Source organism: Notamacropus eugenii, chromosome 2 (genome assembly GCF_028372415.1).
Source record: "Notamacropus eugenii isolate mMacEug1 chromosome 2, mMacEug1.pri_v2, whole genome shotgun sequence".
In the NCBI taxonomy this organism is placed as follows: domain Eukaryota; kingdom Metazoa; phylum Chordata; class Mammalia; order Diprotodontia; family Macropodidae; genus Notamacropus; species Notamacropus eugenii.
In genome coordinates, this window is record NC_092873.1 from 397,659,506 (window position 1) to 397,673,054 (window position 13,549).

Here is a 13,549-nt window from a genome sequence, read left to right on the forward strand (position 1 = left end):
TTCAGTAGATTTTGTTTGATTCTTGATGTCTCATAGAGTCATTAGCTTCTGATTTGCCCAGTTCTAATTTTTAAGGAATTGTTTTCTTCCATTAGCTTTTGTACTTCCTTTAACATTGGTCCAATTTTCCCAGTTAAATTTTGTACCTGCTTATCCATTTGGCCAATTTTCCTTTTTAAGAAACGGTTCTCTTTGATTAATTATTTTTTAATTTTGCAGTTATATTTTTAAAATCCTTGACCAGTTTTTCTTCTGCCTCTCTAATTTGACTTTTAAAATCCTTCTTGAGCTCTTCCAAGAATACTTTTTGGGCTTGAGACCAGTTCATATTCCCTTTTGAGGCTTCAGATGTGGGTATATTGTCAGTGCTGTGCTCTTCTGAATTTGTATTTTGATCTTTCTGTCTCCATAGTAAGATTCTTTGGTCTTTGCTTTTCTGATTTGCTTTTTACGCATGGTGATTGCCTTTTTCCTGACTTTTAACTTGGCACTATACTTCTAGGGCAGAGGGGGCTCTGTCCCATGTTTCTTATGCTGAGAACTTGAGGCTTGGTTACTGACTTTGTGTGTTATGACCTCTGGTTCTTTCAGCTAGAAGCTAAAATGCTGCAACCTACCTGATGCTGAGCTGGGTAGTGTATGCCAAGGCCAAGGAGGCCAGGTGAAGTCTTTCAGAGTTTCCCCAGAAGCTCCTGATGTGAAGCGTGGGGGAGGGGTGGTATGGCCATGGGAGGTCTCCTCCCCACCTTGGTCTACACTAGAGCACAGGCAGGCTTAGCACCTGGTGAACCCTGTCTGCAATGATGTCTGCACAATTTCCCTGGCTGTGCAAAGGCACACCTGGGTTCCTGGTGTTGGTGCTTACTTGCCCCAACCCCTTGGGGCTCAGACTCTTCTGTTGGTCCACAGAGGTGGTTCTTGCTGTGATGCTTCTGGTCCTGCCCTGGTGATCCCCTTCAGCCACAGCAAAAGGAACCCTTCCCATCAATCTCTCTAGTCTCCCAAACTGAAAGACTGCTGTTCCTCTTCTGCTGACTCCTCTATTCTAGGATTCCTGGGGCAGTATTTTCTGGGCTTTTCGAGGTCAGCAAGGGGAAGGTGAGAGCACTTACAGTTAACTCCACCATCTTGGCTTCTTAAAGTTCAAGTAGGTGACTTTCAAACATTTAGTCTGTGAAATGATTGCCCCAGGAGTGGCTGCTTCTGTTATTGTAGGTCCTGCAATTCTCTCTCACTCAGTTCTGCTGAACTCCTGTCCTGTGCTGAGAGACTTGGGAATTTGCACTGCTACTTCTGATTCATTCCTCCCCAGAGCTGTCCTGCTCTGCTATGACTATGACCCTGGTGCAGCCTGTGTGATCTGAGCTCCCACAGTCCCCTGAAACAGATTCTTCCTGTAGACCTTCTATGCTGTCCTGGGCTAGAAATCTGCCACGCTCTGTTTCCTAGTGGATTCTGCCAGTCTAAAATTTGTTTAGATTCACTTTTTAGAGGTATCTGAAGGAGATTAGTGAATCTGTGCTTTCACTCCACCATCTTGACTTCACCCTCTGTAATCTTCTTCTGACAAGTTGGTTGACCCCTTTACTGTCTGTAGGCTGAGAGCTCTGAAAGCAGCCACTGCTGCTACTGATTCAATCACTCCCAACTCCTGCTCTTGATTTGCTGAGAACAGGGCTGTGCTAGCATGGCCTGCATTAGATTGTGCCTGTACTCTCACCCAGGTGTGACAGACCTTTCTTGATGACTTTTCTAAGTTATCTTTGGTGTCTGTGGGCTGAGAGGTCTGGAAACCACCACTGCTGTCAGTGATTCAGTCACCCTGAGGCACACCCTGGGTTTACTGGGGTCGGGTTTATGCTGATGTGGCCTGTGCTGGACTGTGCTCCTCTTTCACGGTGGTGCAGTATACCTTTTTTACCAACCTTCAAAGATGTCTTGGGCTGGAAATTTGTTTCACTCTGTATTTTTGTTTCACTGCTGCTCTAGAATTTGTTTAGAGTCATTTTTTAGGGTATTTGGGGGGGTTTGGGGAAGAGCTCAGGCAAGTCCTTGCCTTTACTCTCCCATCTTGGCTCCACCTCTCACATTCCTTTATTTCTAATACTTAGAAAACTTCAGCAACTTCATTAAAAAGAACTAAATATGTTACTTCATTTAATTAGCTTATTATCTCAGATGCTTTGGAGCCAAGATCCTGATGAGGCATTTTTTCATTTCATTTGAAGTGAAACACAAAGTACTAAGAAAGAGTATGCAGAATCAAATTTTGTATAAAAGACAGCAGAAAGCACAAGTCAAAAGTGTCACATTTACAAATATTGAAGCCAAAGGAGTTCATGGTAAAACATAAACTCTTAAATACTTTTTTCCCAGAAATTTTATTAGTAATATAATGAGAGAAACATGTAGATGGGGTTGTGTATGGAATCAGATGGTCTTTTGTCGTAAGAGATAGGGAGGCGTAATTAATAGAATGCTGTATTTGGAGTTAGCGTGACAGGTTCACATCCTAATTCTGACCCTAGAAAAAGAACTACAATATTTAAATCCTCTTTAGCAACTCCAGTGACATAATTAGTGTAAAGCATTTTGCGATTGTAAAGCGCTACATAAATGTCAATTGTCCTTGTGTTTTCCAGTGCTATATGTTCCATATGTATGTCGGGGTACGTGCTGGTGGTGGTATTGGGGATGAAATTGAAGATCCAGCGGGAGATGAATATGAGATCTATCGAATCATCTTTGATATCACCTTCTTCTTTTTTGTAATTGTCATTCTTCTGGCCATCATACAAGGTATGTGTCTATGTTCCCCCTGTACTTCATCTATACTGAAACTGAAGATTATCTTTGAATTTCATCATTAAGAAATCCATTAAAACATGCTTTGTTTGGGTAAGGCTTGTAAGATATTTCTGGCAAAGTCATCTATCTTTCTATATATTCTTTGTGAATAAAATGTATATTACCCTTAAAAAGGTTCTATTCAAGGTATACATACTAGATCAGATATCTTATTCTATGTTTTCTCTGCAGATTTTCTACAGTAATACCTCATCAATATGTTTCTATGGGACTAAGGTCATAAATGTGAGAAAATAGAACTGGAGTTAGGCCACAGAATCCCAGCTACTTTTTCTGATTGGCTCAGTTGGTGAAACGTGAAAGAGTATGGAAGATTTTTGTGCAGCAAGAAGACAATACTTATTATTGCTGATTTAGATTTTTAGCTAAACAAGCTATTATTTTTTTTAAAGTGAGAAGTTGCAAGTATCACTAGTAAAAATTGCTAATTTTTCTTTAAGACTTTTAAGCAATTTCTACTCACAACAACCTTTCAAAATAGGTAGCACATTATTATCGCATTTTTAAGTGCAGGAATTGAAGTTTGCAGCAGTGAAGGGATTGCCCAAGACCATGCAGTCAGTATGTGGCAGACTGAATTTGAACCCAGTTTTGACTTGTAGTGATCTTTATTCCACTATATCAAAATTATTTTTTTCTCAGTAATGAAATAGATTATAAAATTACAGTTGTTATCTATAATCCTTGAAACCCAAGGATATATGCCAGATTAGACCATGAATTCCCTTTCCTTGATTTCTCCTTATAGACTTTTACACTTTTGAAAACTCATAGTTTTAGGCTTTTAGAGGCAGCTAGGTAGCTTAGTGACTAGTTAAGAAGTGGCAAGTTAAGAAGACCAGAGTTCAAATGCAGTCTCATTGACTTAACTGAGTCACTTAATCTATGTCTGCCCCACCTTCTTATCTGTAAAATGTGGATAATAATAGTTCCTACCTCTCAGGATTGTTATGAGGATCAAATGAGATAATATTTATCAAATACTCTCCAAATCTTAAAACACTATGTAAATGTTATCTATTTTTATCATTATTAGGATAAAATGTAGTACAGTATAGGAGAAACTTAATGAAGTATATATCCCCTACACACTGAAAGAGTGCATTAATATAGCTTCTCTGGTAGAAGCAGCAAATGTACTAGTCATATGTGTGTATGCAGGATGTGCCAGATGTGCTAAAGCACATCCCCACCATGTGCCAGCAATTCTTTCACTGTGATGATGCTGCCCAGGAGGTGGAGTCCCCCAGGATCTTAGGCATGAGGCTCTTGGTTACCCCAGCCACTACTGCTTCTTTCTTCCACTCCTGATGCACTTCCCCTCTGCCACCTACTTCAGGCTTTGCTCCAGAAGAAAGAAGCTCTATATGGTCTTGGTCAGTACCTCTTCAACCCTTTTCCGGACCTTCCTCAGCATCATCTTACTAGCTCAGGTGGTCCTGCAACATGGAGGAGCACAGTTCCTTTCATTATTAGGCAGGCTATATACCCTCCCCCCTGCACCCAAGAGTCTTCCACAGGAAGTTGTAGACAGGTCAGGAAAGAATCAAGCAGATAATTTTTCCCCTTTGACTTCTCTGGCCACTTTGTTTTCCTTGGCTCAGCCTATAGTGTGTAGTCTTGGGCTGTGGTTGGTATAGAAAAAGAAAATTAAAAGGGTTTCTCTTCACCAACAATAACTCTTCTTCACATATATCTTCTCCAGCCTTCTCATGTACATTTTTGTTGGGCTAATTATCAATTTATTTCTCCCTATCTATTGCTTCATTTCCTGCTAGTTAGAAACAAGGTCAGGTTCTTCTCATCCTTAAAAAACCCTCATAAAACCCTACCATCCCCATTAGCTATAGTCTAATGTTTCCCTTTCATTCCTCAGCAAATTCCCTCAAAAAATGGCTACACTCATTGATTTTCTTTAACTGTCTTATAAGCACTTTGCAGTCTGGCTTCCAGTCTTTTTATTTAACCAATACTTCTTTCTCCAAAGTTACCAGTGATTAAATTCAACTTTCTTGATCTCTGTGCACTATTTGACACTGCTGATTACCCTTTCCTTTTAGATACATTCTCCTTTCTGTGTTTCTGTGACGTTTGTTGTTCAGTCATTTTTCAGTTATTTCCAACTCTCCTTGACCAGTTGGGGTTTTCTTGGCAGAGCTACTAGAGTGATTTGCCAGTTTCTTCCCCAGTTCATTTTTTTTAACGATGAGAAACTGAGGCAAACAGGGTTAAGTGATTTGCCTAGGGTCACACAAGTGTCTAAGGCTGGATTTGAACTCATGAAAAGGAATCTTCCTAACTCCATGCCCAGTGCTATATCCACTGCACTATCTAGTTATCTGATTGCCTCTTCTTACTCTCCTTTCTTGGGTCATCATCCACATCACACTCCTAAACTATGTTATTTCCCAAGTCTCTCTATCCTGACTTGCTTCTTTCAACTTTCTTACTTAATGATCTCATGAACTCCCATGCATTTAATTATTTCCACACAAATGATTCCCAGACCTATGTATCCAGCCTTTCTCATCCAGATTTTGGCCCCACAAGGTTATCTAATATCTATTTTGTTTATTTTTTGTACATACCTACGTATTAAGATAATGTCCCAACATCAGACTATATTTGTTGAGGATGGGAACTTGAACTGTGTCATTTTGTCCTACCTTCAGTGTCTATACAGTGCCTGACATAAGGTGGTCAGTTAATAAATGTTTCTTGATTGAATGAATGATTGAAGACAAAAAAGTTAAAATGCTAAATTTGAAAAGGATGTGCTTCTGATCTCTAGTCCTTAAACTCTACCACCAGATCTTCTTGACAAAGTGCAGAGCAAAGAGGAACAGTGTCCAATTGGAAAAAAAGATGTTTTGCCAAATAAATAAATAAACAAATCGAGACTTAACAAGGCATTGGACCTGTATTTTAGGAAGAAGGAAATGGAGAAGATTTGAATAAAAGGACTCCTTTTCAAAATATGTTTTTTTAAGTAAAGTTTAGTTCTTAAGTTAAAAAATCAGTTAAGTTAAAATTTAATTTCTTTGACAACAATAACAGCAATTATGTAGCATTTAAAGGTTTGCAGTGTGCTTTTACAAATATCTCATTTGATTGTCACAATAACTTTAGGAAGTAGGTATTGTAATTATTCCCTTTACAGTTGAAGAAACTGAGGTTGAACAAAGGTAAGTGACTTACCTGGCACCTCACAGACTTCCTGATTCCCAGTCCAGTCCTCTGCCCTCTGTGCCACAGAGGTGCCTTATGACTGTTTATTAAATGTTTACCTTTAAAAATTAAATTTCAAATTCTCTAGGTATAAACCCTAAGGAAATATATTACATATTCTTGTGGTACTATTAACAAATAATATTTCAGTCACTTACCTAAATAATAGATGTATTTTCAGAAAATACTTTGCATTTGGTCATTTTTTTGTGGGAATATCACCTTAAAAACTCATTTCATTATTGTTGATGAAAGTTAAACATTATCCTTATTTACTGCCAGGTTTAATTATTGATGCCTTTGGTGAATTAAGAGACCAGCAAGAACAAGTTAAAGAAGATATGGAGGTAAGAAATTAGATTGCTATGTTTCTTTATATTTGTAGGTTGTTTCTTTCTTGTCTTTTCATTAGTGAAAGAAGCATGAATATAAGGAAGGAAAAATATGACAGTTTTGTTTTACTCTCTCATTGACCTTAGTTTCTAAAAAGGAGAGCAAAAGTAATGACTGATATGCCATCTACAGAAGATCTGTGTACATCTATGTAGATGCCATCTACAGTAGATATGCCATAGTAAAGCTAGCTGTGCCTAATTCTCTGAAATTTGTAAGTGTAAATTATCCTAAAGTAAGTAGTAGTTGGGTACTAGAAGGCAGATTTTTTTCAGTTACTCAAATTCCAGGGCATCATAATTACACTTCAAGTTCTTAATGTGGAAGAAAGGTATGTAGTCCTGGACATCCAAGGTCAAATAAGGACGTGTGTGGGAATCTAATATTTAAAAAAAATAAAGAAACTTCAGCCATATTTAAGATTTAGATACTTAGATTCCATCAGTCTATCAGTCAAGAGTTCTTAGGGATTGACAACCCTGCAAAACAGTCTACAGGGCACTGCCTCCACTAGTTGCTTCTATTGGCCTGGAAGAGGATGATAAAAGGTTACTTGGTAACAGTTTTTGAAATTTATTTCTAATATTGTTCCAAGGTTGAGAGGAGCAGAGAAAATAAATTATAGTTTGATTTGGTTTGGCCATCCTTATGAGAAAATATGTTCTTCCTTAAAGATGGTCATTTACATTTTTCTTCATGTGTTGGAACTACTCAGAATTAGTCTATGAAATACAACCTTTTTCATTACCATGTACTGAACATGGCATATAGCAAAACTGTAGACAAATGGTGACTTCATAGGATGCTTGTTTCTACCTTTTTAGGTGAATTCTCTTAACATTTTGAACATTTCTTTTTGTCTTTTAGACTAAGTGCTTCATCTGTGGGATAGGCAATGATTATTTCGATACAGTGCCACATGGTTTTGAAACACATACACTACAGGAGCACAACTTGGCTAATTATCTGTAAGTGTACCAGCCACAGACTCTTCCATCTCTCCTGGTCTCCAGCAACTTATTCCTCAGTCTCTTCAAAGAAGGACCATCAGGGAAGAAGAGAGATTCTTCTTTGTTTATAGAGTGTATACTCTGGCACTGAATAATTCAGCCCAAGAAAAATAAAGTTGTTCTCTATGTTTTGGGTTCCCTTAAATTTATACTTATAAACACATATACATATCTACACACATATATGTAGACACATGTACACAAATGTGTATAACATATATTCACACACACATATATACATACATACACACACACACACAGATGTTTGGCAGTGTGGCTCTTAATTTGAATGATACTTTCTTAGAAAAAGAAATGGGAAAGGGTAGAAACCCTGGTGTGCATTGGCTCATTGTGCTGAGAATGCTGGCTCCTTTCACTATCCTTGGGGAGAGATTTCCTTTACAGTATGAATCCTGCCCCTTATCTTGAATTATGTGAGCCAGAGTCATCGTGGGGGTCCATGAACTAATTTTATATTAAAAAGGGATACTCATGCCTGAAAAAAATGTGTCAAATACTTTAAAAAGAGGAACCTGCTAGGCAAATAGGGAAGTGTCACCAATGTTTTTTCATTAATATGACTTCTTTATGAAGAGAAGATTTGAAGGCATCTGGGACCAGATAAAATGAAAAGAAAAAGTGGAAAAAATGTTATTCTTACCAGGTTTCTGAGCCAATTTTCATATCAAGTAGAAGTACATATATGGCTATATTTTGGCATTTGGTGATGTTTATCAACCTTTAAAACACTACCTAAGGAAAATTGACTTTTTGGATTTTTCCCCAGTACCTGTTGTAATTGAACAATTACAATGTGTATCACTATTTGCTTCAATCCATTTCTCTGACATACAACTCTTTCTGTTTGTAGATTTTTTCTGATGTATCTCATAAACAAAGATGAAACAGAGCACACAGGACAGGTAGGTAACCATCACATCAGTGTATGACGGTCAAGATAGAGGCTGACTTTATTATTTAGGTGGTTTAGGGTATTCTCAGATGAGGAAACTCCCTCTTTCAATGAGAGTTTGCACCAACTTTGCAACTTTTTACTCATAGCGTGTTACCACGGCCAAGAGGTTATATGACTTGTCCAGCCAGGATAATACAGCCAAGTCAGAAGGCGGCTATAAACATTGCCTCCCTGGCCCCAGAGACACTTTCTGTCTCTGTCTCTCTCTCTCCTCCTTCTTTCTCTCCTTCCCTCCCTCCCTCTTTCACCACTATTCCAAACTGGTGGATATGCATTATATATATAAAACTCTCAATTTGGGAACTAAATATGTGTATTAAGCATAGAAAGGCTAAATTAAGGACTGATCTGAGCCTCAATCTATGCTAAAGATAAATTCCTGTTATCATTGGTGGAACTATATACATCAAGTCCTTTTCCAGTGCTTCAATATAATGTGAGAATGACCTTGGGTTCTCAAGAGCTCTGCGAGTGGGACACAAACGAGTTCACTAAGCTGGAAATCTTCCCATGTCGACCTGGAGAAGTACTCCATGCCTTTTGTTTGAGGACCAACCTAGATAAGTTCAAATATTCTCATCACGGATGTAATCATGGATCATTAAAGTATAGAAGTTGGTCTTTTGTGTGTGATAGTGGATCACAGTGACTTTGATTGAAATAGGGTAAACAAATTCAGTATGTTCAACTGAAAATACTCAGGCTATTGAGATTACCAGTGCCTGCTATGAGAGAATTATATACTTATAATTGATATCTAATGTAACTTGTCTTTAAGAATACTGAGATCATCATAAAGGGAGAATCAAGTTGAAATAATTAAATTGAGGAATAATTGGAAAATATTCAAGATAGTTTTTTGTGCCATTTGAAATTTTCCTCACATAAATTTGGATCTCTTTCTTTTGTGATTCAATTTGAATTTTAAGTAATTGTGATAAAATAAAGAGTGAAAGTTTAAAAACACACAAAGATTGCTCTAATAAAAGAATTGTTTTACAGTATTAATTTATGGTCAGTAAGACAGTTCCTTGGAGATAATACATTTCTTTTCAGGGATATGCATATGTTAAATAGTAGGATGCTTGAAACTGCCATTTTTTCATTATTTGATGGTGTAATGTTTATTTAAAAACTTGATATACATAAATATGTTGTAGTTAGGTAAGGAAAATTATTAATGAATTGTGAAATCTCCATCTCTTAATTACATGAGATACAGGCAACCTAAAACCTGAAATTTATTTTAGCCTTACACGTTCAGCAATTTGAGTGAAGTTATAATATTAATCATTTCCTTTTAAATTCTTTTAGGAATCTTATGTATGGAAGATGTATCAAGAAAGGTGTTGGGAGTTTTTCCCAGCAGGTGACTGCTTCCGAAAACAATATGAAGACCAGCTCAATTAAAGTCAGAATGTATTCAACTCTTGAAAACTGATCCATTACTCTCTCTCAAGTCAGTTTTGTAGATCACTGAAGTTCTTTGCTTTCAGGAAACCCTGAAGCTTTCTTTGTGAAGATCTGACTGCGCTTTTCCCCCCACCCTATGTATTTTCTTTGAGAACATAGACTGAAGAATAATCCAAATTCATATACATATACACACAGAAATAACTCTGGAAGAAAACATCATTCCAGATACTCTCTACAACCATGCATAACATATAGAGAGTTTTTTTCTTCTGAGACTGCCAGAAGACTCTTTGGGCTACAAGACATCCACACTCATTCAGTCTCTTTATTTCATCATCTGGAAGGAACTATCTATAGTTCACAAAGCACTGGAGCACTGTAATGGATTCTTGTGGACACCAGTCATGATGGGAAATAGTGCCTTACTATATGTGGGTTGAGCTATGCAGAAGATGAGTGCATGAAAAAAGCATCTTTATTTTCTTTATGTCGTCCCTTCTCATTTAGATTTATTTTGTGAGTTGTTTTTATTTTCTTTCTTTTTATTAGTTTGGTTGGGGAGGCTAGCAAAAGAAGTTTGTGCACTTTTTTAACAGGCCTGTGGTGTCAGTGATTCTCATTCAGCCATATTCACTTTGACCCTCCCCATTTGCTCTTGTCTTTTTTTGGTAATGCTCTGATGCAGCACTGCAACTTTATGAAATCTTTGTATGAAAACAAAAAGACTACAAAAACACACTTTCAAAAGAAATAATTCATTGCATGTTTATTATGCAAGTTTAAACAAAGAGAAGCTTCAGAAGCAAGTTGATCAACGTGAGAGAATTTTCACAATAATTATATTCATAGTAATAAAGTGTTGTGGGCTTTATTGTACATTTGGAGCCAGTGTCATCAGCCAATAATGTGATACATTATGAACTTGACAGTAGTTTTGAATTTTTTCCCTTTTTTTTTTTGCCACCTGTGATCAGTTGTGGAATAAGGACTTTCTTTGTGTCAGGCCATTTTTTTAAATCCAAGCTGAAGCAATATCCATTCAGGGATTTCATCAGTTGCATCACAGAACATGGGATGATGATGATGATGATGTATATACATCACTCCATTTTGAGTCCTTTTAAATTGTAATGCCAATATTTACAAATAAAAAGAAAGATTCAGAATGGAAGTAAGATCATTTTGCTAACATTGGAGCTCTTTTATTACCAAATCTGCCTGTTAATTTTAGAATTGTAAAACTGCTCTGATTAAACTATTTAACTAACTTGGCTCACTCTTCCTTCTCTGTTTCACATGAAGGAAGGACACTCTCAAAACTTTTTTAATGTATTGGGGACTTGTTCTGGGAATGGATTTTGAATATTCCTAGCTATATTGTGTATTTTAATCTTTAGATTTTTCATAATTGATTGTTTATAGCCAGGGAAGACCACTGTTACAAGTCTTTGCTTCTGAGTAGTGCTGGAGGGATAGATGGTTAAGATCATTGTTACATATGTCTCTTTTTATGTTCCAATCCATCCATCCTACACAATTATCTCAGACAGTAGAAATAATACAGTCTAAAAGTGCAGCATTACTTGACCCTGGAAATTGCTTCTCATTCCCAGTCATGTTCTGTCTTACCTGCTTTTTCTTCTCAGATAATGAGTGATTGTGTGGGCCTTTCGAAGGACCACTGCCCCAGTATATAACATTTATAATGTGGTCATTTGTTTAGGAGAGTTCAGTATAGGAAAAACATACTTTAGCAACACAATCCCAGATTTAAATGTTGCAACATTACATGTTGTCTTAATTTTTTTCTGTCTCTGATTAAAAACTTAAGGACTAATGAATACACAGCCCACAATTTTAAAGTGAACACTATGAAAGAAGACTAGTTCTTTGGTTTCTTTGCTATATGCATTCCATTCTTCTTCTTATTAGCCATTTTATGCCCCAATGTGAAAGTTAGCACTTATTACAGCATAATAATAGCTAACATTTATGTAGTGCTTACTGTGTCCCAGGAACTGTGCAAAGTGCTTTTACAATTATTATTATTTACATTCATGATCTCATTTGATCCTCATAACAATCCTGGGAAGTAGGAACTATTATTTTCTTCATTTTACAAATGAGGAACTAAAGGCAGACAGAAGTTTAGTGACATGTCTGGGTTTCAGAGCTAGTAAGTGTCTGAGGTCTGATTTGAACTCATGTCTTCTGGATGCCAGGCCTGGCACTTTATCCATTGTACCACCTACTTGCCTCAAGGGTAAGTTGTTACACACTCAATGAGTAATCTTGGATTTGCCTGATTAAACTGTGAAATAATAACTGCGCACTGTAGGGTAGGAATAGGGATTGTGGGGACAGTGATAGAAGTGGGGAGGAAGCAATAGCATGTTCTATACCAGAACCTCTGCCTAGTCTCCCTCTCTCCTGAACACCAATCTTACATTAACAATTGCTTTTTTGACATCTTGAACTGGATCTCCAATAGACCTCTTAAAGATAATATGGCCAAAACAGAACTCATATTTCCACCAAAAACCTCCCCTCTTCCCAACTTCCTTACTACTGTCAATAGTACTACCGTCTGCTCAGTCATTGCTCTTTGTCATCCCACATATCCTATCCATTGCCAGATTTGACATTTCTACCTTCACAACATCTCCTCTCTGTATCCCCTTCTCTCCTTTCTCATAGCTATCACCCAGTTTCAGACCCTTATCATCTCTGTCTATAGCTATCATAATAGCCTTCTGATCTGTCTTCCTTCTTAAGTTTTTCACTTCCCCAATCCAATCAGCTGCCAAAGTGATTTTTCTCAAGTCTAAGTCTGCTTATGTCATCCCCCTACTCAATAAATTCCAGTAACTACCTCTTACTTTCAGGATTAAGTATAACCTCTGTTTGGCATTCAAAGCTCTTAATAATCTGGTCCCTCCATACATTTCCAGGATTGTTAAACTTTACTCCCTCTCCCTCCCCCCATGCACTCCATGATTCAACCACATTAGTCTTACAATTTTTTGCATATGACATTCCATCTTCCAAATCCATGCCTTTGCATTCGCTATTATGCATATCCAGAATTCTTTGGCCCCTCACTTTCCCCTCTTTTTACCCCTGACTTCCTTAAGAGAAGCCTGCCTCAGCTCAAATCTTAAATTCTACAGAAGGCCTTTTCTAGTTACCCCAGCTAGTAGTGCCTTCCTCTCTGAAATTATCTTACATCTACTCTGTGTAGATTTTGTATATGCCTACTCTATTTTCACATTTATCTATCCCCATTAAAATGTGAATTCCTTAAGAACAAAGACTGTTTTTGCCTTTCTATCCCCAAGGGTTAGCACAATGCCTGCCACATAGTAATCATTTCACAACTGCTTGTTGACAAACTGCCCAGTATTCTAAACAGGAGTTTGTGTGGTTTTTTTCGTGGAGGTCATTCAACTTAGAGTTGAATAAAATTAACCAGTTCCATCCTATAACGTATGCTACAATTGTTGCTGCTGGTGGGGCCCTCTCTGTTTTGGGCCAAGGCATGGGATGGGAGCCTGGCTTCAAGAGGTTTAGGTTCTTTTTCACACTTTTTGTTTGTACCCTAGCCACGTGTCCTAGGGTACAGTACAGTATAGTAATAGAATTACTTAAAGCGTAGACT

At 37.4% G+C, this 13,549-nt stretch overlaps 1 protein-coding gene across 11 annotated transcripts in view; it reads left to right on the forward strand.

Moving 5' to 3' along the window:
- RYR2 (ryanodine receptor 2) overlaps positions 1 to 11,158 on the forward strand; it is an 826,096-nt gene extending 814,938 nt beyond the window's left edge. For all 11 annotated transcript variants that reach the window (XM_072637850.1, XM_072637853.1, XM_072637851.1 and 8 more), the window contains 5 exons: positions 2,643 to 2,799; positions 6,379 to 6,443; positions 7,357 to 7,457; positions 8,371 to 8,422; positions 9,790 to 11,158. In XM_072637850.1, the coding sequence (XP_072493951.1) occupies positions 2,643 to 2,799; positions 6,379 to 6,443; positions 7,357 to 7,457; positions 8,371 to 8,422; positions 9,790 to 9,885 (471 nt within the window). In that variant the 3' untranslated portion in view covers positions 9,886 to 11,158. The remainder of the gene's footprint in view (positions 1 to 2,642; positions 2,800 to 6,378; positions 6,444 to 7,356; positions 7,458 to 8,370; positions 8,423 to 9,789) is intronic.
- Positions 11,159 to 13,549: the final 2,391 nt, after the last annotated feature.